At 35.2% G+C, this 27,811-nt stretch overlaps 1 protein-coding gene across 1 annotated transcript in view; it reads right to left on the bottom strand.

Annotated features, from left to right (window-relative positions):
* Window positions 1-27,811, bottom strand: part of tinc (transmembrane protein tincar) — an 85,383-nt gene that overhangs the window by 25,732 nt on the left and 31,840 nt on the right. The window contains exons 2-3 of the mRNA XM_073960764.1: window positions 5,055-5,658; window positions 4,851-4,966 (exon numbers count right to left, since the gene is read on the bottom strand). Coding sequence (XP_073816865.1) covers window positions 4,851-4,966; window positions 5,055-5,499 — 561 coding nt within the window. The 5' untranslated portion in view covers window positions 5,500-5,658. The remainder of the gene's footprint in view (window positions 1-4,850; window positions 4,967-5,054; window positions 5,659-27,811) is intronic.

Below are 27,811 nucleotides of genomic sequence, written 5' to 3' on the forward strand. Positions count from 1 at the left end.
GTAATGGCACTCCATTAAATGAAAGACAAAAGTAGGTGTCAGTTAAGAAATTATATCTCACAAAACATAAATTTGCCCAGCCTCCGGGTTATTACTTGCCTTGAAATATAATGTGAAAATCCAAGCAATCAAAGGCATTACCCTTAAAAGGAATGAAGAGGTGATTTGCAAACACAAGATAAAAGAGAGGACTAAAAAATAAAAAAAATATGTGCCGATCAATGTCGAATAATGAAAGATTGGTAGTGTTCCCAATAAAATCGGAGGAGTCCCAACATTTTTGAGGTGCTGACGATAAATAGTACCTTAAGGGGGTATGGCTAGTAACCCTCCCCTAGAAAAAAACAGCCTACTATGAAAAAACGAAAGAAAAGAAAAACAAACCCCTCTAAAGTTGACGAACCCCGCAAACGTTTTAGGGACCATGATCTGCGAATCTGCACCTGGAATGTTCGCACTCTTTATAGAGAAGGTGCAGTCTTCGCATTGGCAGACGTACTTGAAAAGTACAAGGCCGATATTACATATAGGAAATACGATGGATTGGGAAAGGCGTCGCAACAACACCCAAAGGTGACGCACTGTATTATAGCTGCCATGACGTAAAGCATGAGTTTGGTTGCGGATTCGTAGTTAGTCGGAGGCTAAAACATCTGGTATCAAGCTTCACCCCACTGAATGAAAGACTTGCTGTAATTCGAATAAAAGCTAAATTCTTCAACATCAGCGCTCATGCTCCCACTGAAGAAAAGGGCGAACAGACCAAAGATATATTTTACGAGCGCTTAGAAGAAACATATGACCGTTGCCCTGCCCATGACATTAAAATCATTCTAGGTGATTTTAATGCCAAAATTGGAAAGGAGAATATCTTTGGCCCAACAGTCGGGAAATTCAGTCTCCACAGTTAAACATCTGACAGTGGTATGAGGCTGATAGACTTTGCACCTGCAAAAAACATGGTAGTTAGCAGTACCAGATTTAATCATCTCGATATTCATAAGGGCACCTGGCTGTCTCCAGATCAGAAAACAAGAAATTAAATTGATCATGTTGTGATAGATGGAAGACATTCATCGAGCGTGTTGGATGTACGATCGTTCCGAGACGAAAACATTGATTCGGACCACTACCTTGTTGCAGCAAAGCTACGCACACGCTTAAACGTAGCAAACAAAGTACGAACAGACACAACACGAAAGTTAGACATCGGTAAGCTGCAATCACAACAGATAGTCACATCATATTCCACTCAACTAGCACTCCTCATCCAGATAACATATCAGCGCAATGTCAAAGCATTGCCCACTCCATGCAAACAGCCGCAAAATCCATACTTGGATACCAGAGACCTCCTCCAAGGAATCCATGGTATGATCAGGAGTGTCGTGCTGCCACCGAAGAGAAAAATGCGGCATATAGGCCTTCTTTACGTACAATCCGTAGCAACGCGTAGCGCACGAAAGAGATACAGGGAGAAAAGGAGAGAGGAGAAACGTCTATTCCGCAGGAAAAAGAGAGAGATGGAAAAGCGGGAGTGTGAAAAAATCGAGATGTACAGGAGCCAGAATGAAGTCCGAAATTTCTACCAAAGATTCAAGCATCAAACTGATGGCTTTGGTACACGCACATCCTCCTGTAGAGACCAGCAAGGTAATTTGGTAACTGATACAGATAGTGTACTCAGGATATGGAATGAACATTTTTCAAAACTGTTGGTATCGAATATTAGTGAAGACGGCGAAGATACCACAGTCCCAATCCCAGCCAAGATGAGGTAAAGACAGCAATAAATCGGTTGAAGAATAATAAGGCAGCAGGAGCCGATGGCTTACCAGCCGAGCTGTTCAAAACCGGAAGCGACACGCTGATAAGGTGTATTCATCAGCTAGTTAGCACCATCTGTCAGGAAGAACGAGTACCCGACGATTGGAACCTGAGTATCCTGTGCCCCGTCCACAAGAAGGGAGATAAGACTGTATGCTCCAACTATAGGGGCATAAGTCTATTCCCTATTGCCTACAGGATGGTGTCAGGGATATTGTGCGAACGACTAAAGCCTATGGCCAACGAGATAATTGGACCATACCAATGCGGCTTTAGACCTGGTAAGTCCACCATTGACCAGATATTTACCCTGCGGCAAATCCTGGAGAAGACCCAAGAGATGCAGATCGACTCCTACCACCTTTTTGTCGATTATAAAGCAGCCTTCGACAGCCCGCTGCGTTCAAAGGTATTCCAAGCCATGTCTTAATTTGGTATCCCCGTAAAGTTCATCCGGCTTTGTAAAATGACTTTATCTGACACGAGGTCCCCAGTTCAAAAAGAAAAGAACCTCTCTGAAGAGTTTGGTAACAAAAGAGGTTTCAGACAAGGAGACAGCCTTTCGTGTGATCTCTTCAACATCCTGCTGGAAAAGGTTATACGAGAGGCAAACGTCAAACAAAGTGGCACAATCTACACCAATAGCCACATGTTACTTGCTTATGCTGATGATATAGACATCATGAACTGATAAGTAGCTGATACCTTTATGAAGGTCGAAGGAGAATCTGCTAAAGTGGGTCTGGTGGTAAACGGTGAGAAGACCAAGTTGATGGTGTCGACGCGCAATGCGTCTATTGAGCTCGGACCGACTGTGGAAGTTGGTTCCTATAATATTGAGGTAGTAAAAGACTTCGTCTACCTCGGCACCTCCGTAAACACATCAAACGACATCAGTTGTGAAATAAAAAGAAGAATTGTATTGGCCAACAGATGCTAAGTACGCAATTTAGAAACAAAGCCACATCTCGTCAAACAAAAATAACGCTCTACAAAACACTGATACTACCCGTGCTGATGTATGGTTCCGAAGCCTGGGTACTTGCGCAAGCAGACATGGCAGTGCTTGGTGTGTTTGAGAGAAAAATTCTTCGAAAGATCTACGGACCAATCTGCGTTGACGGTGAATAACGACGTCGCATGAACCACGAGCTTTATCTGCTATACAACGACATCAATATTGTTAAAGGTATCGAGATGCAGCGATTGCGTTGGCTAGGCCATATCATAAGAATGAGCGATGATGAACCCGCTAAAAAGGCGTATAAATACGGACCGCTTGGCGGTCCAAGGAATAGATGGCGCAAACAAGCGGATGATGAGATGAAAGGCGTGGTATTCCAGAGTGCGAAGCAACAAATAGAGAGAAATGGAGATCTTTTCTTAGTTCGGTCTATGCAACAAATGTTCTGTAATGGGCCTGCTAAGTAAGTAAGTAAGTAATATACCCAATTCATCGAGTATATATTGGTATTGGTGAGAGTAAGGAAGTAATAACCGTTGAAAACCGCGATACTTTGCATAACACGAATCTTTAACAATAATCCACGTTAACTTTAGTCTTCTATGAGAATCTAAAATAGTAAATAGTCTAATGTCTCCATTTTCATTTGTAACTTTCCTTGTGACAATTTTAAGTTTGTTTGTTAGAGAAGGTGTTGAGAGATAAAGCGTTACCATTGGCAGCACAATTGCGAAAAAGGTATGAACATCATCAGAAAAGGTTTGAAATCTTGACAAAGGAAATTGAGGTTACAACCAAGAGAACCAAGTCAATCTTGCTCGGAATTCGACGTTTAAAATCTTTTCCAAATCGATATCGTCATTATTAAAATTTCGTATTGTAGACGAAACATACATACATACAGTGTATACTATTCTCTACATGAAAGAATCCCCTTAATAGAAAGTCCACGGTTCCAATATCTTAAGCGAACTTAAATGGATCCTAGAAGGATTTCAGTGGGAATTTCTATACCTTCTAATTATATACCTTCTGAAGAAGTTCCGACTAGGTGCATACGCATCGGATGTAACTCACTAATAGTTTGAAGATTGAGTATTATTGTAGCCAAGTGTAACAGTGTAGACTATTCAAAGTGGCAAATTTAAATTTCAATTTCACTATTATCCTGCATATATGTTCGTATGTACATACATATGACTGAATATTCCTGCCAGTGGCATAAATGAAGGTGCATACACAAATTTACACATCCACAGGCTTTACAATTAAAGAATGTTGACGTGCGTCTGTTTTCCTGATGATATTCTTCTTAATAAATCTGCTGCCATTGAATGCAAAGACAAAGGTAGGCAAACAGAGCTATACTTTATCTTTGTATTTTTCTTCTGTGCCCAGTAGTCTATTCGGAGAAATGCAATAAGGAAAAATAAACATAATCAAATTAAAACAAACTCAATATCAAGGCAAACAAGTTGGTGACATGTCGGTCGGTGTGTGAATGTGTGTATGTGTTTGTTTGTGAACGTGAATGTGTAAATGTCTAACCAAAAATCACATAAACCGAAACTAGTTCTCGTGTCGAGACGAGTCATAAAAGAGGAGAGAACTTTTAATTAAAGCCTAACACAGAATTGAACACCCAGTCGGTGGTAGTCTGTAGTTATCCTGATGATGTTCATACCCACACACATATGTACATTCGAAGAGATTTTATTGATTGTTAGTTATGGTCAATTGTCACCATTGGATTTTTGGTATAGACAATATAAGCGTATTCCGATTGGAAAATATATGTCTGTACGTTGTTGTAAAACTAAACGTTGTTTGTAAAATCCTTTATAATTTCAATGTAATGGAAGAAAGAAGAACAAAATATTTCTGAAAAAATTAATTCCAAAAAGTGTTAAATCTACGTTAGACTTAAAATTCTTATAAAGTAGGATTCCTTTACACGAGTTGTATTCATTAACATTGCAGACTGTTTGTAGGAGCTTGCGCGACTGTTAGGTGAGCAAATTCCAAAGTGTGCCTTTCAAAAAGTCTTTTTCATACTCACTTTAAAAACGGCTGATGTAAAAAAGAATGGCAGCAAAACGAAAACCACACCGGATAGAATTATTTGCAAATTGAGTTCGGCAACTGGTTCGATTTTCCATGATATCAGGGAGCAACCTGAAATGAAGAACAATATGAATATACGATGGATTAATGGACAAACATCCAACATTATAATTCCGTTAACATTTCCAAATGAACTTACCCAAAAATCGATATGCACCATGTACGGCCAAATAGCCCTGGAACAGTGTCAATAAAACTCCATACCAAATGGACCACAATGAGTTCAAGTGCAAATAGTTGTTGTGATCGGGGTACATGTTGGAATACATGTTGTTGTATTTGGCATGTTTTCTTTTGGAGTTCATGTATTTTCCTGGCAAATGATTTGCCTGGAAGTTCGTATGCGTTGGTAGATGGTGCTGTTGGCTGTGGTTAGCACTTTGGCTGCTGCCGCTGTTTAGGACCGAATTCGAAATACTCGAATTTAGACTGGATGGTATTGTTTTACCCATCGACTCGTATGTACACGTCGAGGAAATACTTGTGTTGAAATGTTTCGAATGCAAAATTGATGAACGTTTTTTAGTTTTTGTGATAATGTCGTTATTATTTTCATAGGTTAGCAGTGAACCTTTAATAGACATGTCCTTTTTAATGTGACCTTATGTGGAAGTGAATATTTTCGTTTTGTTTGTTTTTTGTTAACAGTTCAAAATCAAAACACGGGGTATTAGCCATTTCTTGTGTGGCCAGGTGTTTGCCAATGCACAGACATATTGATTTGCGTCATATTTAGTCGAGAGCTGCAAAGAAGTTAAAAAATATACATAGATTTTAAAATCACTGAATATTTTAAAATTAAAATTTATTTATGAAAAAAGAAAATATTTGAATAATGCCAAATTACAAAATGGATTTTACAATAAATATTCTGTTCCAGAACTGCAAGAATCTTCTAATTGTAACTGTATTTTCATCATAGAAGAAAAATTCGTATTGTAGTAAAAATTTGTAGATTCTTGCAGGTTATGGAAAAGGCATAATATGTCTGTTCCAGAACTTGGCAGAATCTGCAGAAAAAGGAAATGACGCACAGTAATTCATAATCGTTTTCCAGGCCAAAACTATGTAACTTTTGAACGGATAGAGACATATTCATATATACTATTTTTGTTCGACAGTTGAATTAAAAAAGGTCGGTCTAGTAGTTTTTTGAGTCTTTTTTCTAATATTTTGCATTAATGAATGATAGTTTTTGTGTATTCTATATTATTATCTATTAACTATAAAAATTCAAAATATTAAAAAAAAAAATAATTAAAACAAAATCAAACAAGTAAGAAAAGTCTATAATCGGACGGAGCCGACCATGGGATACCCTATACCACTATCCCTGAACCATCGCTCTCCACGGAATTTCTTTTCAATGATTGTGAAAATTTAATTATCAAATATCAGAGATGTAATGTATAATACTTATGACCAAAACCAAAAAGTTATCTAGCATGACAAAGACATTTTTGTAGCGGGAAAGGAAAATTTAGTTCACACAAACTAAAATGTAATGAAACCCACTTATGTAGTACTACTACTTCCGTCGTTTATCCGCTACGTTATTGAAATTTTTACCAATTTCACACAAAAGTTTCAGTCCATTGAATCCGCTAAGTATTATCTGATCTTCACGTTGATTTGTACGCTTCTTCTTCATCATAAACTCAAACTTTGTTTAAAATTTTGCGGGTTATTATTTTGACCTACAGAGCCGCTACAAAATTGGTTAAAATTTTGTTTTTGGTCCATTTCATCCCCTGAACATTTCACGATCATCACCAAAAACTAATCATTTCTATTCTGGCCCGAACCCAACCTCCTTAAAAAATTCGTTACAATCGGTCCATAATTGCGGCCTTAAGCTTGTTTGCAATTTTTAATGGACGGACGCACATCGCTAAATCGCTTTATCTCGTCGAGATATGACGAATATTTCGTGGTGTTACATAAACTTTTGGAGGGACAATACGTAGCATGGGATAAAAATGTGGTTCTCTACACAGAACCCATTATATATTAGGCATTAGGCCCGTTATCTAGCAAACACTTTATTGCAATTTACATCAGAGGAAAGGTCAGTAGTTTTTTCCCATATGTAGGCTACTTTGCGAAATATATATGTCCTCAAAGAATTAAAATATCGACCAAAAATAAAATTTTTATATTTTTCATACAACTGTAATGGTCCATTTGACCCGCTAAAGAATATCAGATCATCATTCAAAATTGTAGGCATCTTTTTCGACCCATACTCTTAACTGGTGCAAAATTTCGTGACTATTGATGTATAATTGCTACTTCTAGCGAGTTTATTATTACACTACAAACAAATAACGGAATATATTAGGCTGTAACTCTGTTATCTGATCATGCCCACCAACATAATTGACATCAATTGAAAGGTCAAGCAATCCACTTTCAAGTTTATCTCACTTGTCCGGAATGTCACTTCCAGGAATTAAGATATAAGCTGTATATTAAAAATTTTCACAAATTTCACACAAAAGTTTTGGTTCATTTAACCCTCTAAATATTATCCGATCGCCATCTCAAGTTGCAAGCTTCTTCTTTGTCATATACTCTTACCTTATTTAAAATTACGCGTTGATCGGACTATTATTGAGACCTACAGAACCGCTACAAAATTGGATAAATATTATGTCTTTGGTCCATTTCATCCGCTAAATATTTAAATCATCACCAATAAGAATAGGGATCTATTCTGATCTGAACCCGACCTCCACACAAAATTTCGTGACGATCGGTCCATAATTGCGGCCTGGAGCGTGTTTACAATTTATAATGGACAGACGGACGGACGGACGGACAGACACACATCTCAAAATCGCTTTATCTCGTCGAGATATGAAGATTGGTATACCACATTGGGGGTCTCCGACGAATATTTCGCGGTGTTACATGAATTTTTACCAAAACAAACTTATAATACCCTTTTCCACATTGTGGTATAGGGTATAAAAAAGTAAATTTGTTTATTTCAGTTTAGTTTAGTTCAAATCTGGTAACTAATTTTTAACACACTTGCAGTTGACCAATCGAACCAAAACTTTGCACACTTTTCGGATTCAGATGACAATACATGAATATGAAAAACCAATATGTGTCCATTTTTTCCTATAGCCTCTATATAGCGGTACCGCCCGATTTATGGTATTTTAAGGATTTTATCTTTATCTTTATCTTTTAGCCCAATTCGAGCTGTAACTTGGCATTTGGAGTTCCCAATGGGGCTAAAACTTCCCCACAAAAAATCGTGTACATGGGTCCAGGTTTTGGTGTAGCCCCCATGTAAAGGTACCCCCGATTTCAGGCATTTTAAAGTTTTTATTTAGATTTGGTAATTTGGTTACGGGGTTGTTAGTGGTCAAACAAATATATTCCGTCCGTTAAACATTTTTCTAAATTTATTGAAATTACATGGGAAAAAATCATGGGATTTATATGAGTTTTATGAAAACCCGTGGAGTAGGTTTTTTAATTAAAAAATAATAATAATTTAAAAAAAAATTGGTTACAGTGTTTTATTTATAAATTCACTATACACTGGAAAATAGTTTTTCGCTTACCCTTAATAAATATATTCTTCTACATGATGGAATATCTCAAATAAAACACTTGCCGTTAATTTTGTCACCATTTTTAATTTAAATGCAAGTGTTTTATTTGAGATATTTCATCATGAAGACGAATATACTTATTTAGTCTAAGCAAAAAATTATTTTTTACTTTATAGTGCATTTATTTATAAAACACTGTAACTAATTTTTTTTTAAATTATTATTATTATTTTTTAATTAAAAAACCTACTCCACGGGTTTTCATAAAACTCATATAAATCCCATGATTTTTTCCCATGTAATTTCAATAAATTTAGAAAAATGTTTAACGGACGGAACTGGACATGTACAAAGGTATATATGGGCTGAAAGAGGACACTCTCAGAAATCTGTTTGCGAAAACGAAACATTGTTACATTTTGTTCCCTAAAAGTTCTAGTCCACTAAAATCGGAATTTCAATAAAATTTAGTACCCGAGGAAAAATAAAATACCTCACTACATGTAAACGCTACGATAATTTGTTAAAACGACTCTTAAAGATAACAATCCAACCTACTTAACAAAAGAATAATGAACAAAATATTTGTTATAGTTTTTTGAGAGATATGTATATCGTCTGCTCCGTCGGAAAAGGTCGTAAGTCCACTTTTTTTGGAAATCGCGTTTTTGTTACACGATGATAGTACAAGTCAAAACTCGTCGTATGATACAAAGAAAATGGTAGTATGTCGCGTTTTTCTATATGTTTTGCCCCTGTCGGAAAAGGTCGTAAGTCCACAAAACGTACAAATTTGAGTACGAAAAGGTCGTAAGTCCACAGGAAAATGTATACTTTAAAAGAATACTACAGCTAATGCAGTTCAGATATAATGTTTAACGTCATCCAGGTTGGGGTACAATGTAAAGAACTAGCCTACACCTTTGGATGATAATCGGATGATATTTGGCGGAGCCTGTGGACCAAACATTTGAACAAAAATGTGATAATTTCTATATTGCAACGAGAATTTACATTTGAAATCTATTTTCCCCTATAAGCGAACTGATTATGAAAGATGGACTTCTGGCATTTTCATTGATACAATATGGGATGCTGTATGTGTTCAAATACCTCATATATTAAAAATTTAAAAAAAAATCAAAATTTTTTCTGTTTTTACTGTCGTATATCTTACTTAACTTTATCAACTGGTCATTTGTGGATTCTCTAGGGACATTCACATTACGAGGTTTGTTTGTATTCCGAATTCAATAAAGTAGAACCTTCTAACGGACGGGTAAGTGCAATGTTTATATTATTAAATAATTCTAAAATAATAATTGATTGAAATGTTATTAAACTAAGAAGTCATCATGGTTTTTGCTAACAAAGAGCAGTATGAATTTGGAATGGAATTAGACGATGGTGTCATGGGTCTAGTTCCCTATGGTTTTCACGGTGATTCTGAAAGCTCTGATGACGTCAATACCAAACATCCTAGAAGTAATAGAAACTGCTACACCAAATCACGAAGATCTATCTTAAAAATTGCGAGCTGTATCTTAATTTCAAAAGACGGACAGACGGTCATTGTTACACCAACTTAAAATTTTACTCTGGTCGGGTCTTATTGCTAAAATATGTACCCAGGATTGGAGAAACCGAATCGTTCGTAAGTTTTATATACAGCGCATTTAAAAAATAGGGCACAGCTTTAACCCGCTCCTCCGAAATTCAACAAAATATATTGCATACTTCCACCAAGGGACATTCCTGTGCATAATCTGAAAATTACATGGAATAAGTACTTAGGGTCGGAGATTCAACAACCGTTGCCTCGCAAATTAATTTTCTGACCGATACTTTCATAACTTTTGCAAAAAAGTGTTTTTTAAAAAATAGGACCCCTCCGAAATTCAAAAACTATAAAGCCTATTTTCACCTCGGTTGTTCCCTGTATATTCTCTGAAATTTTCAAAAAAATCGGTTCAGCCGTTTTTGAGTCTATGCGGAACATACAAACATACACACATTGTCTTTTATATATAAGATTTCATACAAAAGTTTTGGTCCATTAAACCCGCAAATAATTATCTCATCACCATGTTAAATTGCAAGCTTATTCTTTGTCTTAAACTCAAATCATTCTTAAAATTTCGCTCCGATCGGAATATTACTGCGATCTACAGGACAGCTACAAAGTCGGGTAAAAATTGTGGGTTTGTTCCATTTCACACCTTTCGATCATAACCAACATCTAATGGGGTCACTTCTGGTCGGAACCCGACCTCTCCACAAAATTTCGTGACGATCGGTCCAAAATTGAAGACTGGAGTTTTATTACAATTGTTAATGGATAGACGGACACACATAGCTAGATCGCTTTATCTCATCAAGATATGAAAAAAATGGCAAGGGGAGGGGGTCTACGACGAATACTTCGCGATGTTACAGGAATATTGGACAAATCAAACTTATAATACCCTTTCCACATTGTTTTGTAAAGTATAAATATTTTATTTTAAAAACGTCCGTAAATTGTAGGAAAAGGTCGTAAGTCCCTACAAAAATACAAAACTGTACAAGGAAAAGGTCGTAAGTCCAAAGACATCCAATTATCTGCCAAACGCGATGGAATTTTATCAAACAAAGTACAGGTATTGAAGCGGAATAAATAAACGAAAAATAGTGCCTTTACCACCATAACAAAATCTTTAATACAGAAAGCGCTAGAATGTTTTTTCTTCATCCTGAATAATTTATTGAGAGGGACTTACGACCTTTTCCGACGGAGCAGACGATATATTTCCTTCTCCATAAATATACAAAATTTTTTTTTCTCCAAATTGGGAAATATGTTCATTTTTAGGAACACGCCACGCCCTCATATTTTAATAGGTTGACCTAATTTTTTATAGAAATTAACAATCGGTGACTACACAAATTTGGTGTTTTGACCAGGAAAATCGATTTCTGAACCAGTGCGTACCGCATCAACTATAGGTAGACGTATGATGTACGAACCTACTATATTGATCATACGCACGCTTGTAATTTACCCTTTAAGGAGTTATGGCAAATTTTACAAAATCGAAAAATTTTTATTGGTTCACTTTAAAAATTTCAATCGGACAAAAGATGGCTGAAATATGAGCATTAGAAAGATAAATTCATTGTGATTTGAATGTAAGTAACATCGAAGTTTTAAACGAGATTTTCTCGAAGTGGCATTTTTGAAAGCAGTGACCACTGTAGCTCGAAAACGGATGATCCGATCTTCATATTTTAAACAATTTTATGATGGATTTATGGTGAAAAAAACATTCTGTTTTTGGTTAAAATCGAAATCTTGCTTTGTTTTCGCTTAAGGACAAGATAATTAGGTTCTTAATGATTCCACGAAAGAGAATTAATTCAAATATCACTCTAAAAATGACCTTCGCCTTAATAAGGCAAAACAAAAAAAAACATATGCTATTCGGTTTATTCATTTTCGAGCTACAGTGGGCACCGCAAACTGCTTTAGTAAAAACCGTGTTTCGTAGACGGTCATTTGACAGAACACTGTGCAATATTTTTCAACAAAGAACATTTCCGAAAGTAGTTCAAGACGTGATTTTCAGATGAGAACAAAATGTTCTAAACAATTTTGGTATATTTCTTGTAAAAATTCATGAAAAATTGATTTTTTCGAGCGCAATGAGTGGTCATAACCCCCTAAACAACAAATATTTATTAATTATGCGGACAAATTGCATATTTGAATAGATTCTACAATAAAATTACAAAAAATGTGTAACAGACAAAAAGAAATGCTGCATAAAACATTGGTAGGCGTATGATGTACGAACCTGAAATATTGATCATAAGCATGATTGTAATTTACCCCTTAAGTTAATTGACAAAAGCAGTCACATGTACCGATATACAGTTTTTTTTTGTTGTATTGCTCCCATGCGGAAGTAATCGCTCTGGAATATACCATTGAATCCTAATCATTTCTATCATTTCTAATAGCTCCTTGATAGCGATTTTATAATAACACAAATTTGTAATGTTTCTGTTAATTTAAACTGTATATGCATTTCGTCCAATCTTTACTGTTTTATGTCTTTGCTAATAATTCTCCATTCAAAGCCCACGCAATTAAAGTATCGCAAGAACCATTGACTTATTTCTGCATCCTATTTGTCATTCAGCCTTCAGCGAATTTCCTCTTCAAGTCAATGAATGCTAACCTTTGCAGAAATGATTCATGATTGTGCAACTTTTTCTTTGAGAAACAACAACAACAGAAATCTGTCAGTTATGAATGTTTTGCATTTTATGAGCGCAAAAAGAATAGAACTTTGTGAACTTTCCGCCATGAACTTTGTCGGGGTTAGTGAATAAATATCAGCTGATGCATATTCATTAACTACATACACGGCATATACAAACACTAACATACACCTACAATATTTCTCTCTCCCTCTCTTTCTCACGACTGCTTGCAAAAGTTTACCAAGCCGTTTGTATTCCTCATCGTCGGTATATGGATATGAATGAAGTTTGTGGTTTTTATTGTCATTTAGCATGCCCAGTCCCTGGCCTAGACCCATACACACAGCACCTCACACTCAGTCACACACACACACATACACCGATACTAGTATTAAGTCAAGTATTTTCTCCATGGACTTGAAGAAGTAAAATAATAGAAAAAGAAAAACGAGAACAAGCATTTGTTATAAGTTGGTGGTTTGTGTGATTGTCCTGTTGTTTTTCTGTGATGGCTTCTGATGAGCGTGTGTGTGTGTTAGAGGTGAGGAAATAACCAACCCACCTTATTTTAAGTTCATAAATAATTGTCGATTCCAGTCTTGTGTTACGAATATAGGTTGTGAATCAAATTTCTTAATAATGGCATTCCTTTCTCTTTGCCCATTGTAAATAGTCTTTGGTTTTTCTTTAGGGCACTGAAATCGATACACACACAGCCAAACAACCAGTCCAGGTAAGTGAAATTTGTTCTTGTTTGGCATTTGCGGTTATCTCTATTATAATACGCATGTAAAACAATCCGTCTGAAGGGAAATTTGTTTGTAGTTGTTTCTTTTGCACTCTGCATGGGTTAAATGGAAATGTTACAAACGATGCTGTCGACAATTAGTTAGATGAGCAAATAAATTGTTCTAATTAAGATGAAGTATATCCCATTAGGAGAAGTATTCTAAAAACGTTCTGTTTTTAGTTTTAGTTCTTTCAAACATGTTTGAGTGTACGTTAAAGCTTTTTATTATGCTAACCCGCTTTATTATAAGTATTCTTTTGTTACAGTTTGGATTTACCCAACCTTTACACATGCCAGTGACAGTTCGAAAAATTCAATACATACACAACTTTTTACTACCACAATTACATTTTTTGAATTGTCGACTCCACTGGCACTAGATTTTTCATGCCAGCAAAATTTTGAGCTGGCTGCCAGTGATATGTCGAAAATGAAAAAAGAGTTGCCGAGACTATTATTTAATCCATGTACATTTTTGTTTCTTTTAAGAATGCAAAGATTTAATGCATATTTTCAAAAAGATTAGGAAACACAAATAATGCGTCTTGGTAGCTGCAATATATTAGTGGTTTGTAAAGACATAATTTTGATGTTTTTCATGCAAATATAGGTTGATGTATAATTTCCCCTCTGGGATTATACAATATTGAAAAGGCGGCAATACCAGATTCATTATGTTTATGATTGAAAACATTTTTTTTAAAACGAAATAAAATAAAAAGTAATAAAATATGTTGTGAATTGTGTTTTAAATCTGAAATATAATGCACTTTTGTGTGTTAATGCGGCTTAAAATAATTTTGAAATTGAACTTGCACTGGCATGTGTAAACACACAAGAAAACTGCATGCCAGTCGAACACTTTTACGGCATTTTCGAGTATAATACATGTACTCAATTGGCACCAATTCACTGGCATGTGTAACGGAAGTGTTACCGAACAAATTTATTAGGTTAACTTAAAGTTAAAAGTAATGATTGTATTTCAAGGAGGAGCTTCTTGGAATTAACTTTCAATGTAAAAATTATATTTTTAATGCACCCAAATTGATTTATTTTGCGTTTTCAAATCCATCAGATAGTAAAAGAACACATGTAATAATGACCCTAAATGTTTTTTTTTTTTATTTTATTGTAAAAATATTTATTATAATTATAAATTACAATAAAGAAATTTATAAAAGCACTAGCAATAAAAGCCAGAGGCAATAAATGGCTTATATTATCTGTTGTTGTTATAGCAGCAATGAAACCAAGGTACAAGCATAAATTTAATGCTGCGTTAGCAGCCTCTGGCCGAAACACTAAGGTTTCGGGTTTTAATGCGATACGAAAGAACCCGCTGTCGTGGGATTGTATTTTATCTGTAGGGTGATGAGCCTCAGGTCGCGGGTTATGTTGTAAATTTCAATTTACACCATGTAATTTTGAACACTTTCGACCCTGGATGATTTGTGAGCGGCTAATGATGCCACACTTTACCCCCAACCGAAGTAATTTACCTCGTCAATATAACCTACGTCGGAATTGCTCTGCCAAAGAAACGTAAAAACGCAATATTGCTTAGTCATTATGCCAAATGTCAAGTTCTTATTCTCATCCCAGCAAATGATTTTTTTGACGGAAATGTACATTGGTCCAGTCAAGGCACAGGTTTCTCACGATTTTAATTGATATAGAACAGAAGTCTGTTGTAACCTTTTGAGGATCTTCCACGTTATTAGAAGGAAGAAATTTTTTTGCTATAAATTTAAGTAACCAAATGTTGCGGTGTTGGAAACCCATTTCTCAAAATTTGTTTGAAATATAATAGAAAATTTTAATCGGTTAGTAACCAGCGCTGTTTTAGAATACGCGCACGAGATTTTTGTACAAACATGACTGAGCATTGTACTGAAAGGCCAGCGCAAGAAGGCGTATGGTTCATATACCAAATTAATATTACTCATTCGTATCAATACTCATTCAACTGTTTGTAAAGAAAATTTTGCATTCAAAACTTCTAGTGTATCGGTCTTTATGTCGGGCATTTTATGATTACCTATGTTCAAACAAAAACAAAAGAAACTAAATCATTTTAAGGGGTTACCCCTACTTGTCACTTTCAAAAAATGGGAAAAATTTTATTAGCTTATTTTGAAGTATAGGTATTATATAGTATACCACAATAAATTTCAAGTAGATCGGGCAAAATTGGATGAGATATGTCCGTTCAAATTGAAGAATCCGTTGAATTTTGTGTGTAGAGGCTCAACTTAAAACGCGTTTTTCTCGAAACCCTTTTTTATAAAAGCGTTTTGCGGTGCCAACGATAGCTCGAAAACGAATAGACCGATCTTTATATGGTTTGGTGAGCTTATTATATACATACATAAAAAGCTTGTCTTTAAGCAAGACAGATTTTTTTAAAAAAAACTTTGCCCGATTTTTTGACAAAAAAATGGTCATTTTTTTCGCTAAAATCTAAATTTTGAATTTGACAGATCATAATTTTGTTTAAAATCAATTTTTTAAAATTCTGTGCGCTTAAAGACAAGATTATAAAGTTCTTAAAACGCCCACAATAATATAAGAAGGGCCGATCCGTTTTCGAGCTATCGTTGGAACCACAAAACGCTTTTACAAAAAAAGGGTTTGGCAGGTAGCCATTTACCACAAAATTATGCAACCTTTTTCAACAACAAAAATTCTAGAAGTAGTTTAAGATGTGTTCTTTCAGGAGGAAAAAACATCTACCGAAAAATATTTGTAGTTTCTTTGAAAAAATTCATGAAAAATGGGTATTTTTTGGTTTGACAAAATTTAATGTCAAAAGATATTGAATAGATCCTCCGATTTCAGGTACTGACAAAACAATCAAGTCAAGCGAAATAAGAAACATATTAGTTGTGTTCCAGAAACTGCAAAAAAGTACAATCTAGTACTAATTTTCCAATTTGGTGCTAGAAAACCGTTCCCGTATTCCATAGAATAGCACAACTTAAATTTCTCTTTAAATAAAAATGGCGCTGAATTACACTCTCTTGTGCTATTTTCTACCCCACAAATTTAGGTGAGCAGAACCAAGCAGCTTGTTTGCTGACTGATTAGTTTTGACATTTCGGACAAGTTGTTTACAATTTTTGCCATTCTTCCGTTCCCGTACATTTTGAATAAATGTCTATGGTAAAGAATATTTTGGCAGTTTGCTCTTGTGCTAAATTTACCATTATAAAAAGTACGGGAACAAAGCAATAATGTGTATGCACTCTATAATTTGTAATATTGGTCTGTTCCAGAACCTGCAAGAATTTACTAATTTTTTCCGATAACATAAAGGAAAAAATGTTATCGTAGAAAAAAATAGTATCTTCTTGCAGGTTCTGGAACATAGCAAATTATTATAAATGTTTGTCCCAATTTACACTAGGCGAGTTTACTTGCGGCAATTGTCAGTTTGTAGGTGAGAGAGGGTGCCTCACCTCTCTCTCCTACAAAATGACAATTGCCGCAAGTAAACTCGCCCAATGTAAATTGGGACTTTAAGAAAAGAAAATTTTACGATATTATCCAGAAAATATAATGCCTGTTCCAGAACCTTCACAAATCTACAAAGTTTTACTACAATAACAATTTTCCCTTTATGTTACCAAAAAAATATTCAACAGACCAATAATTATGTGTGAATGACTAAAAAAGATATATCGTCTGCTCCGTCGGGAAAGGTCGTAAGTCCACTTTTTTTTGGAAATCGCGTTTTTGTTACAGGATGATAGTACACGTCACAGATGATAGTACAGTATGTCGCGTTTTTCTACATGTTTTGTCCTTGTCGGAAAAGGTCGTAAGTCCACAAAACGTACAAATTTGAGTACGAAAAGGTCGTAAGTCCACAGGAAAATGTATAATTTAAAAGAATACTACAGCTAATGTAGTTCAGATATCATGTTTAACGTCATCCATGGTTGGGGTACAATGTAAAGAACTAGCCTACACCGTTGGTGAATCGGATGATATTTGGCGGAGCCTTTGGACCAAACTTTTGAACAAAAATGTGATAATTTCTATATTGCAACGAAAATTTACATTTGAAATCTATTTTCCCCTATAAGCGAACTGATTATGAAAGATGGCTCTGGCCTTTTTATTGATACAAATTGGGATGCTGTATGTGTTCAAATACCTCATATATTGAAAAACTTAAAAAAAAAAAATCTAAATTTTTACTGTTTTTACTGTCGTATAGCATACTTAACTTTAGTGGTAATTTGTGGTTTCTCTAAGGACATTTATTCACATAACGAGATTAGTTTGTATTCTGAATTCAATAAAGTAATAGCTTCTAACGGACGGGTAAATGGTTCTAAAACAATAATTGATTGAAATGTTATTAAACTAAGAAGACATCATGGTTTTTGCTAACAAAGAGCAGTATGAATTTGGAATGGAATTAGACGATAGTGTCATGGGTCTAGTTATCTACGGTTTTCACGGTGATTCTGAAAGCTCTGATGCTAAACTTCCTAAACGCAGAAAGACATTACATGCTGAAGATTCTACATGGTTTGCAGACAAAAACAAAAGATGCAGTGAGTTGGGGCAGAAATACTTGGAAAGACAAAAAAGGACACTATTTGGGATTACAATGTAGCTAAGAAACCACGTACATTAACGGAATTAATCATGAAATTTAATTGAAGGAAAAGGTCGTAAGGCAGAAATACAAGGTCGTAAGTACAACGTGTCATGTTTTATATTAAATATTTGCCGAACTTTTTGTTTTTCCAAAATAGTCTGGCTTAATCCCATTGTTGTTGTTTTAATATTTTAAAACAACTATTTTATTAGTGGAAACGATTTGGCATTGTTCGCCAAGGGGTAAGGCAGGGAATACTATAGTTTCGATCCACGCCACTGGATCTCATCAGTTCCCTTGTTTCTTGTTCTCCACCGAAGTTATTTTTCAATAACTTCTTCAACAAGAAACTTTTTATACCCAAACATCAATCGTCAGCTCGAAGTATAAAGGTAAGCAAAGAAAAAAGTTCAATGAGAAGTTTTTCCTTGGCAACCTCATACAACTCCGACGAAAGTGTCTGCGAAAACAATTCAAACCTCTTCCACTTGTATGTGTCGTCGAATTTCGACGAATGCAATACCGAAGGCGTCAATACCAAACATCCTAGAAGTAATAGAAACTTCTATACCAAATCACGAAGATCTATCTTAAAAATTGCGAGCTGTATCTTAATTTCAAAAGACGGACAGACGGTCATTGTTATACCGACTACGAATTTTACTCTGGTCGGGTCTTATTGCTAAAATATGTACCCAGGATTGGGGAAGCGGAATCGTTCGTAAGTTTTATATATAACGCATTTACAAAAATAGGGCAGAGTTGTAACCCGCCCTCCGAAATTCAACAAAATATATAGCCTACTTCCACCAAGAGACATCCCTGTGCATAATCTGACCGTTGCCTCGCAAATTAATTTTCTGACCGATGCTTTCATAACTTTTGCAAAACAGCGTTTTTTTAAATAGGGTCTACCCCCGTCCCCTCCGAAATTCAAAAAATATAAAACCTATTTTTACCTCGGTTGTTCCTTGTATATTCTCTGAAATTTTCAAAAAAATCGGTTAAGCCGTTTTTGAGTCAATGCGGAACATACACACATTGTCTTTTATATATAAGATTTCACACAAAAGTTTTGGTCCATTAAACCCGGTAATAATTATCTCATCACCATGTTAAATTTCAAGCTTATTCTTTGTCTTAAACTCAAATCATTCTTAAAATTTCGCTCCGATTAGAATATTACTGCGATCTACAGGACAGCTACAAAGTCGGGTAAAAATTGTAAGTTTGGTCCATTTCACATCTTTCGATCATAACCAACATCTAATGGGGTCACTTCTGGTCGAAACCCGACCTCTCCACAAAAATTTCGTGACGATCGTTCCAAATTTGAGGCCTGGAGTTTTATTACAAGACGGACACACATAGCTATATCGCTTTATCTAGTCAAGATATGAAAAAATGGCAAGCAGAGGGGGTCTACGACGAATACTTCGCGATGTTACACGAATATGCCCTTTGCACATTACTTTGTAAAGTATAAATATTTTATTTTAAAAACGTCCGTAAATTGTAGGAAAAGGTCGTAAGTCCCTACAAAAATACAAAACTGTACAAGGAAAAGGTCGTAAGTCCAAAGACATCCAATTATCTCCCAAACGCGATGGAATTTTATCAAACAAAGTACAGCTATTGAAGCGGAAGAAATAAACGAAAAATACTGCCTTTACCACCATAATAAAATCTTTAATACAGAAAGCGCTGGAATGTTTTTTCTTCCTCCTGAAAAATTTATTTAGAGGGACTTACGACCTTTTCCGACGGAGCAGACGATATGCTTCTGTAACCATAAATTTATAGGCCGTAACGGCTAAAATTAATTTTGGCACTTTTGAATTAAGGTCATAATGGTAGGTCGCCACAGATTTAAAAATTATCCTCCTTTCAATAAAACAGTTGAGGAAATAATTCCACTTTTAATCCTATCTAAGGCAACTTCACTCACTGTGTCATGTTTATGGCCATGTCTATAAACACCATCATCTTTCAACATAAGAAAGCTAAATATATTTTATGATTAAGTGAAACCACAATAATATTTTTCTACTCTAAGAAATTACTTCACTGACTGCATAACTGTTGTTTCATTAGCATCTTGTCGTGGCATTTCATTTATAAATCAGCTCTGGCGCAAATTAAAGCAAAGAAAACAACTTAGCACTCCCACAAGAATTTTAATAAAAACGTTGATGATTTAGATGTTTGCGTTTCCTTTTCTTGCTCTCATTATTCTGAAATGGAAAAATGCTTAAAAAGACAGACAGAAAGACTTAAATGAAACTTCCTTACAGGCAACGTCATCTCGCTTAGTTACGCCTGCCTCCGTTTGAAGTAGCAGTCATTAGCTTAATAACACTCGCAATGCTAAATGCAGTGATGCACTTCGTTTTCTTCTTGTTGTGGCCCCATAATTATTTGCACTTTTCCAACGGTTTGTGAAACTCATTCACAAGGACGACGAAATGAATATTTGAAGTTTCCATTTCCACCCTCTATCATCATCATCATCTGTTCTTTCAATTTCAAGTCATTTCCATTTCATTTGCTTTGCCAGAATGTAGAAGAGTTTTTCCTATTGAAAATTGATTTCTTTTCAAATGGAAATATTGCCTTGTTTATGGCCCGAATAACATTGCAATTGACACGCAAGTGTCATTATGTGATATTAAATTGTTTAGAAAGTTTCCACCCGCTGCTGTTGTGTGTGTGGGTGTGTGTGTGTGTTACATCAGTAGCAGCAGCAGTTGAGCAGTAAAATCGCCCCTATCTTCAAATGTGAAACTGTTTCAAATGTTTTGTCGTACAAATCAACTTTCTTCAACCCCTTAAAGTATGCTATGCCACAACATTCCAAAAGGTATTTTACAGCGTTTTCAAAGGCACAGTGGTTATACCACAGCTGACATACACATTTCATGAAAGATTGCAGAGTTAAACGAACCAATTCCTTTACATTCTTACCAATAAACATAAACATTTTTCAATGTCTCAAAGTTTTGAAGTCAATGAAATACATAGTTCAATGTGATGTATTTAACATAGTATTGACCATGGTGCAATAATGAAGGTGACATTGGTCTTGCAATGATGTCAAAACCTATTCGTTTAATTAAAATTAAATAACAAATATTCAAGTTATGACCAAAATATACATTCTAAAATTTGTGGAACATATTTGATTGTTTTCTTACTTTTTGGTGGATTCCTTGCAAGAAAACTGTTTACAGTAAGAACAAGGTAAGACCAAAAGACCTAAATTAGCCTTCTGTGTCACCTTGGTAAATTTGTCTTGTTTGATTTCGAACATTGCATTTGTCTAATTGTTTTTGAGAAGGAACTGTTTTGAGAATGCAGAATCACAAATAACTTTGATTTGTGTGATTATTTTATACGACTTCGAATAGTATTGCTTTGGAAAATAGAAATAATCTTTAGAAAAAGGGCCAGGATGGTACAATGTGCTTCTAAGGAAGAGTAACGGAGAGAGGCCTAAAGTTGCGTTCAAGCCCATAAAGATACATTCGTATTCTAACAGACGTAATTTTGAGCTTTGTTTCGTTCAACAATCAATTTTATGCATCCAATATTTGTTTCCCCATTCCATGTCATTTTATGGTCCATAAAAAACTTATTTCCTTTTGAGAATCACCTGATGTTGTTGTTCTCATTGGAAATTTATCATCTCGGAGTGACCACTGTAGTTATGTGCGTATTACACATATTCCCCCTGAGGGTGGCTTTAAATGAAAATAACCAAAACATCGACATATAGAGAAACATGTACGCACGCACGCACACACACACACCTACACTCACATACCAATGTACCACTATACCGGAATTTATTGCATTTAAATGGATTTTAACACTCTTATGGGGCTGTCTGTGATTCATACTCCCGACAAGGAGATTTAATTCCATTTCGACACACACTGAACACATGTTCCAAAAGCACCAGCACACCGTAGATGATGTTTTTTTTTGTTTCTTTTCTTGTTTTATTGTCGAAGGAAGAACAAGAATTAAAAGGGAAAACAGAAATTCCAACAGAAACGCTTTGCCAATTTAACAAGTACCACAAACACACAAACACGCGCGCGGTTACAACAGGAACTGGAACGACATTGGACATTATGTCCGGCTATAGATGATAATTATTCAAGTGTAAAAAGACCACATGCACATGATTGAGGAGGATTTTTAGGAGAGACTATATTTCGATTGGGGGGCACTGCATTGCACGAAACACATGGCCTCTTGATGCCAAAATATAAATATTCTCTTATGTGGACAATCAACCAACCACTTGTATAAGTGTTCTTCATCTCCACCTTCGGCACAGCGTAATGGAGCACTTCAGACATTTTTTGCCTCATCATACCCAGAGGAAAGAAAGAAAATTTACATTAACATTTTGCAATCATTTCAAGCGTAACACATTTGTTGTTGTTTGTTGTCGTTTGCATTTAAGTGTTATGAATTGGCCAATGTAGCTGTACAACTGCCACATGCCGCCGCCTGCCAAACCCTGTGCTGGAAAACCTATTGAGATTAGCAATGTGCCATAACATTAAGGAAGTAGAATTCCGTGAAAATTTTAAGGTATCGCCGCACAGCCGGCGTTTTCCGATGTCAATGCATTATAGGTAGTAGAAAGTCATTTGAAACGTGATCCAGTGTGGTAAAGAGCTTTTAGCACACATTTCACCATTTTAATAGAAATCATAGAAATACAAAGTGAAATTGAAAGCGATAAATAATGGCAATAAGAAAACCTTTTTTACATGGCATAAAATGTGTTACTTTTTTGTTAAATCGAGCTGAAACTGCTTTTGTTGAATTTAACATTTATTGTTCTCTTTAGCTGCTTGCGTCAGTTCTTTCGACTGAGACAAGAATTGGTTGAATTGGACATTTTCATATTAATTCCAAGGTGAATGTTTCAACCATGTCAAAATTATCTATAAGTCGTGTCGTTTTAAAAAAAAATGTTCACCTATTCGGTTCGGCTATAGGAAGAGATAAGGTCTCATTCAGTTCAAAGAAAAGCGGCCAGACTCTCTTTGATATGAACAAAATGTTCCTTTTTATTTCTAGTTTGTTTCTGAAAAGAGGTTTTTTCCCCTCAAGAAGTATTATTTTTTAGCCAAATTTTATGGTCGAATTGTCCGAAATAATTAAGACACAATAGATGTCGCAAATAAATTAATCGGGTCTTCTTCGAGTTCCCTCGCCCTCAAAAGTTCAACATTTTTCACTAAAATGATGCTCACGTTAACTCTGGAAGGCAGTAACCGCAGTCTATACTTTGCACATCGTAATATTTCTACGAGGCATAGATTAGGTTCGAATATGGACTAACCTTCGGGTACTCCCCACACAAAATTTCGGAAAAGTTCAGTTTAAAGCCTGCTCTCGAATCGCTTTGATTTTTGTTGTAACAACTTGCATTTACTGGCCCTATTACGACGCTACAGGTTTTTTCAGGTCTATACTTCCTGAGCGCTGTAAAATACCCCCATGGCACCATGTTTAGTGGCTGGAGCGCACGATAACTTTGGAACGGATCAACCGATTTGGCCTTCGTTATACTTTGTTCAAACTTAGTTTATGTTCGAAGACGAGCCATATCGGTCCACTCCTTCAGGTACCTCCCCACAAGAGTTCAAAAATACTCGCTAAATTGTGCGCACGATAATCCTCGAAGGCAGTAAACGATTTGATCCATACTTTGTACATCGTAATATTTCTACCAGACGTAGATGAGTTTCGAATATGCGCTATATTGGTCAACGCCTTCGGGTACCTACCGCACAACATTTCAGAAAAGTGAAGTGCTGCTCTCAAATCGATTTGAGTTTTGTTGGAACAAATTGTATTCGCTGTAAAATTTTGTCCAAACTTAGATCAAGTTCGAAGAAGGGCCATATCGGTCCACTCCTTCAGGTAGCTCTCCACAAAACTTCAAAACTTTTCGCTAAAATGGTGTACACTGTAACTCTCGAAGGGAATAAGAATTTGCTTCATGTTTCCAAAAGCTCTAAATTATACGGTGTCCAACTAAATGAATGGTGGGCGCGATATTTATGGCAAGGAATGACTGCCAATATAAGACCCACTTTCCAATTTTTCGTGGGCAAGTCCATACGCCCATACTAAAATCTCCTAAATACGTCCATATTTATATTAGGCAATTTTCCTTGCGGCAATTGTCAATTTGTTGGTGATAGAGGATGTTGCGAGGCAAAGGGTTACCATATGCCTCACCTCATTCTCATTCAAACTGACAATTGCCGCAAGGAAAATTGCCTAATATAAATATGGACTAAATTATTATTATTATTATTTTTTTTAAACGTGTTTCAATTTCAATTTACTTTCCAAAATTAGTTACAAAATCTTAGGGTTACGTCTTTGGCCATTTCAGGTGACGATATATAAAATAGAAAAATGTTTGTTTGTACGTTTGTTTGTGCCTTATAGAGTATATTACTGCATCGCCTGAAATTAAAATAGGCTATACTAATTTTTGAAATTCCGCGTTGATCGGAGGTACCTTCAAAAAATGTAGATTTTGTACCCGAATATCTATAGAATGATAACAGATATAGTCTCCAAATTTTGTCAGAATAGATGTGAAGTAAGTACACGAGATGTCTCACAAAATAAACGGGGTGGGGTCAAGAGGAGAAGTTTTCCCCTTAGAGCTACTAATATCATATATCATATATTTTAATTTTGTATGCCAATATATAAAGAATGGTAACAGATATAGACTCCAATTTTTTTTTAAACTTAGTGGGAAGTAAGTACACGTCATCTCTTACAAAATAAGCGGGGTGGGGTCAAGAGGATAGGTTTCCCCTTTGAGCTGCTAATACCATAAATCATATATTTAAACCTCTATAAGATTGAAACCAATCAAATGTGCCATGAAAAAAAATGGGAGTGGGCAATGGCGGGGAAGTAACCCATAAGGTTCAAACTACAAAAATTAATATTTTTGATTTATTATGGGCTTGAGAATTTTCACATGTGTGAGTCATCGCCATGTTATAATCTATAATGCCACTAAATAAAATGGAAGCGGGTGGTCACATGGGGAAGGTATCCCATAATACATGTAATAATAAGTATAGTATATCAGACTAACTATAAATTTTAGAAATATCTACCTTAATAAAAATCAATATTATAGCAATATGTATATGAAATCGCGATAATCGGAGGGAGACAAATAACCCCAGAAGGTTCCAACAACAAAATGAATAGATGATTCGAAACAGCAGTTGGTCTATAATATCCCTACAAGACAAGCAGACAATCCCATGGGTAAGGTTTCTTACGAATGCAAATAATAAAAATAGTATATCAAAATATCTATTAGTAGAGACCATCCTGTGGAAATTTGTGGAAAAATATAAAATTAGACAGAAGTATCCCTCATAAGACACCAATATCAAATATTAAATGTCTGTTTCATTATTTAAGTGGAAAACTTGGCAGTACGTATAAGTCATCATTATGGGCATATATGGAGAAGTTACTTCATAGTGCCACATTTTATGGCATATTTATCCTTAGCCGGGGCTGCGAAGCGCACCGGGTTCAGCTAGTATCTTATAAATAGACTCTTATTCTACTTTGTATCTAACGTATTTTCATACTTATCTAGATTTATATCAATTTATTTCTTGTTTTGAACTATGGGGTAGGCCAGCCCATTCAGATAATTATGTTTTATTTAAAAATAAATAAACAAGCGACGATGATGGTGAAGCCCATCATAGTTTTTAAGCTAACTTGACACTTTTATTTTGATTTTACTTGTAAGCAAATTCTGTGTTAATTCTGTGTTTGTTTAATAATATAATATGTATTTATATGATATATTATATTGCTGTGATAATAATATCAAAAATATACTTTAATATTGTAGATTTCCCTGAGGATGCAATTCACGTAAATATTGGAAATGATAAATAAATAAACAACAAAAATAAGACTTCAAGCTCAAACAATTCTGGTTTTTTTTTTATTGATATCAAAAAGGTCGAACAAACACACAACAATATAAAAATAAATATGTTATTTGAATCTTGTGAAAAAGGAAAAAATAACACAAGTTGTACAATTACTTATAACTAGGATGACTGAAATAAAATAAAAATAAAAGAGAAAAAGGAAATATTCACAATGACTTTTATAAAGTCTTCTGTTACTAAGATTTATACCTTCTATGATAGTATTCTAATTGCCCTGAGGAGCTATATAAACCTCCGTTGTTATTAGGTTGTAGTAAACTCATAGCTGGAAGATATTTATTCGCGTCTTTTAGGCTATTAAAGTCCTCAATAGATATCGCTAAATTTTGCACCATTTGGAAATTTATGGCTGTTCTTACTGTGAACTTGTCAAATCTATATATTTTGTATTGTTTGCTTAGTTCATACATTTTCTTAGTTGAGGGGTTTTTGTAATAACCCTCTTAGCCATATAATAACCCGGTTAGCCATCTACGAAGCCCAAGGCAATGAGACAAAATCTTTCTTTCAAATGCTCTTAACCTCTCCATTTGGTGGGAGGAGATAAATGTCCATACAGGAAAGGCACAGCTCATTGATGGCCTAACCAATTGTTTATACATTAACAATTTTACCTTTCTATTTAGTCCTTGTTTTTGTACAAATTACAGCCCTTTTCTTTAAATATATAGCTTTACTCTTTTCGATATTTATGGAAAGGTTCCAATTTTCAAAGTAATCCTTGGGAATTGAGAGGTATCGATTTACTTTATTGTTAGCTGTTCGAGCTCTAGAGAGAGTAACTGCATATCATTTTCTGCTTGTGGGATATCAGTCAGGTAAAGTTATCGAGTATTAGGCTCAATATAGATCCCTGGGGAACTCCAGCTCTTACAGTTTGATACTCAGATGGAAAAAGTGTTTCAATTCACACAGGCTGCCGGTGTATCTCTGATGCTGAGCGTATATCTCCGATAGATACTTTTTTACTTGTTTTAAGACAATCGGATGTTAAGAAATCCACCACCGTGGTGCAATGGTATGCACACCCGCCTTGCACGCTGAAGGTCGTGGGTTCGATTCCCCGGCCAGTCAACATCAAACACTTTTTAACGGTGGCAAAATACACCTCAGTAATGTTGGCGACATTTTCTGAGTATTTCAGCCTTGTACAACTTCTCTACAATTGGTGTCTTAGACACCAATTGGTTAACAAATTGCTAAGTTTTTGTGGCTAACGCCATCTTTAAAGTAGCTTAGAGCTCAAGGAAAAAATTAGTACTTCTGAATACCTGTATTATTTGTTATGTATTTATCATAGCTTAATGATTACACTGTAATCATTAATTCCATTATCATGTGGCGAATTATCCAAAGTATTTTGATTTGTCCATATCTTGCGCGGTGATAGGTATTACCTATTAATTATATAGGCTTAAATTTGACATTTGTCTCGTTTTTCCTTAATTTCATTTGAGAAAGAGGATTTTCCTTTAATATATTCGACACAATTTTAGCTAGGAAACAGATGGAAGGAAACAAACACAGAAGAAACAAATGACATGAAACAGCATATAATGTCTTAACAACTAAATTGGATTTGATCAAATTTGACCCACAATACAGAATTTATTTCTTGGAATATAA

The sequence above is a fragment of the Musca autumnalis genome, unplaced genomic scaffold, assembly GCF_047663935.1.
Source record: "Musca autumnalis isolate F117 unplaced genomic scaffold, ASM4766393v1 scaffold_1, whole genome shotgun sequence".
Classification (NCBI taxonomy): domain Eukaryota; kingdom Metazoa; phylum Arthropoda; class Insecta; order Diptera; family Muscidae; genus Musca; species Musca autumnalis.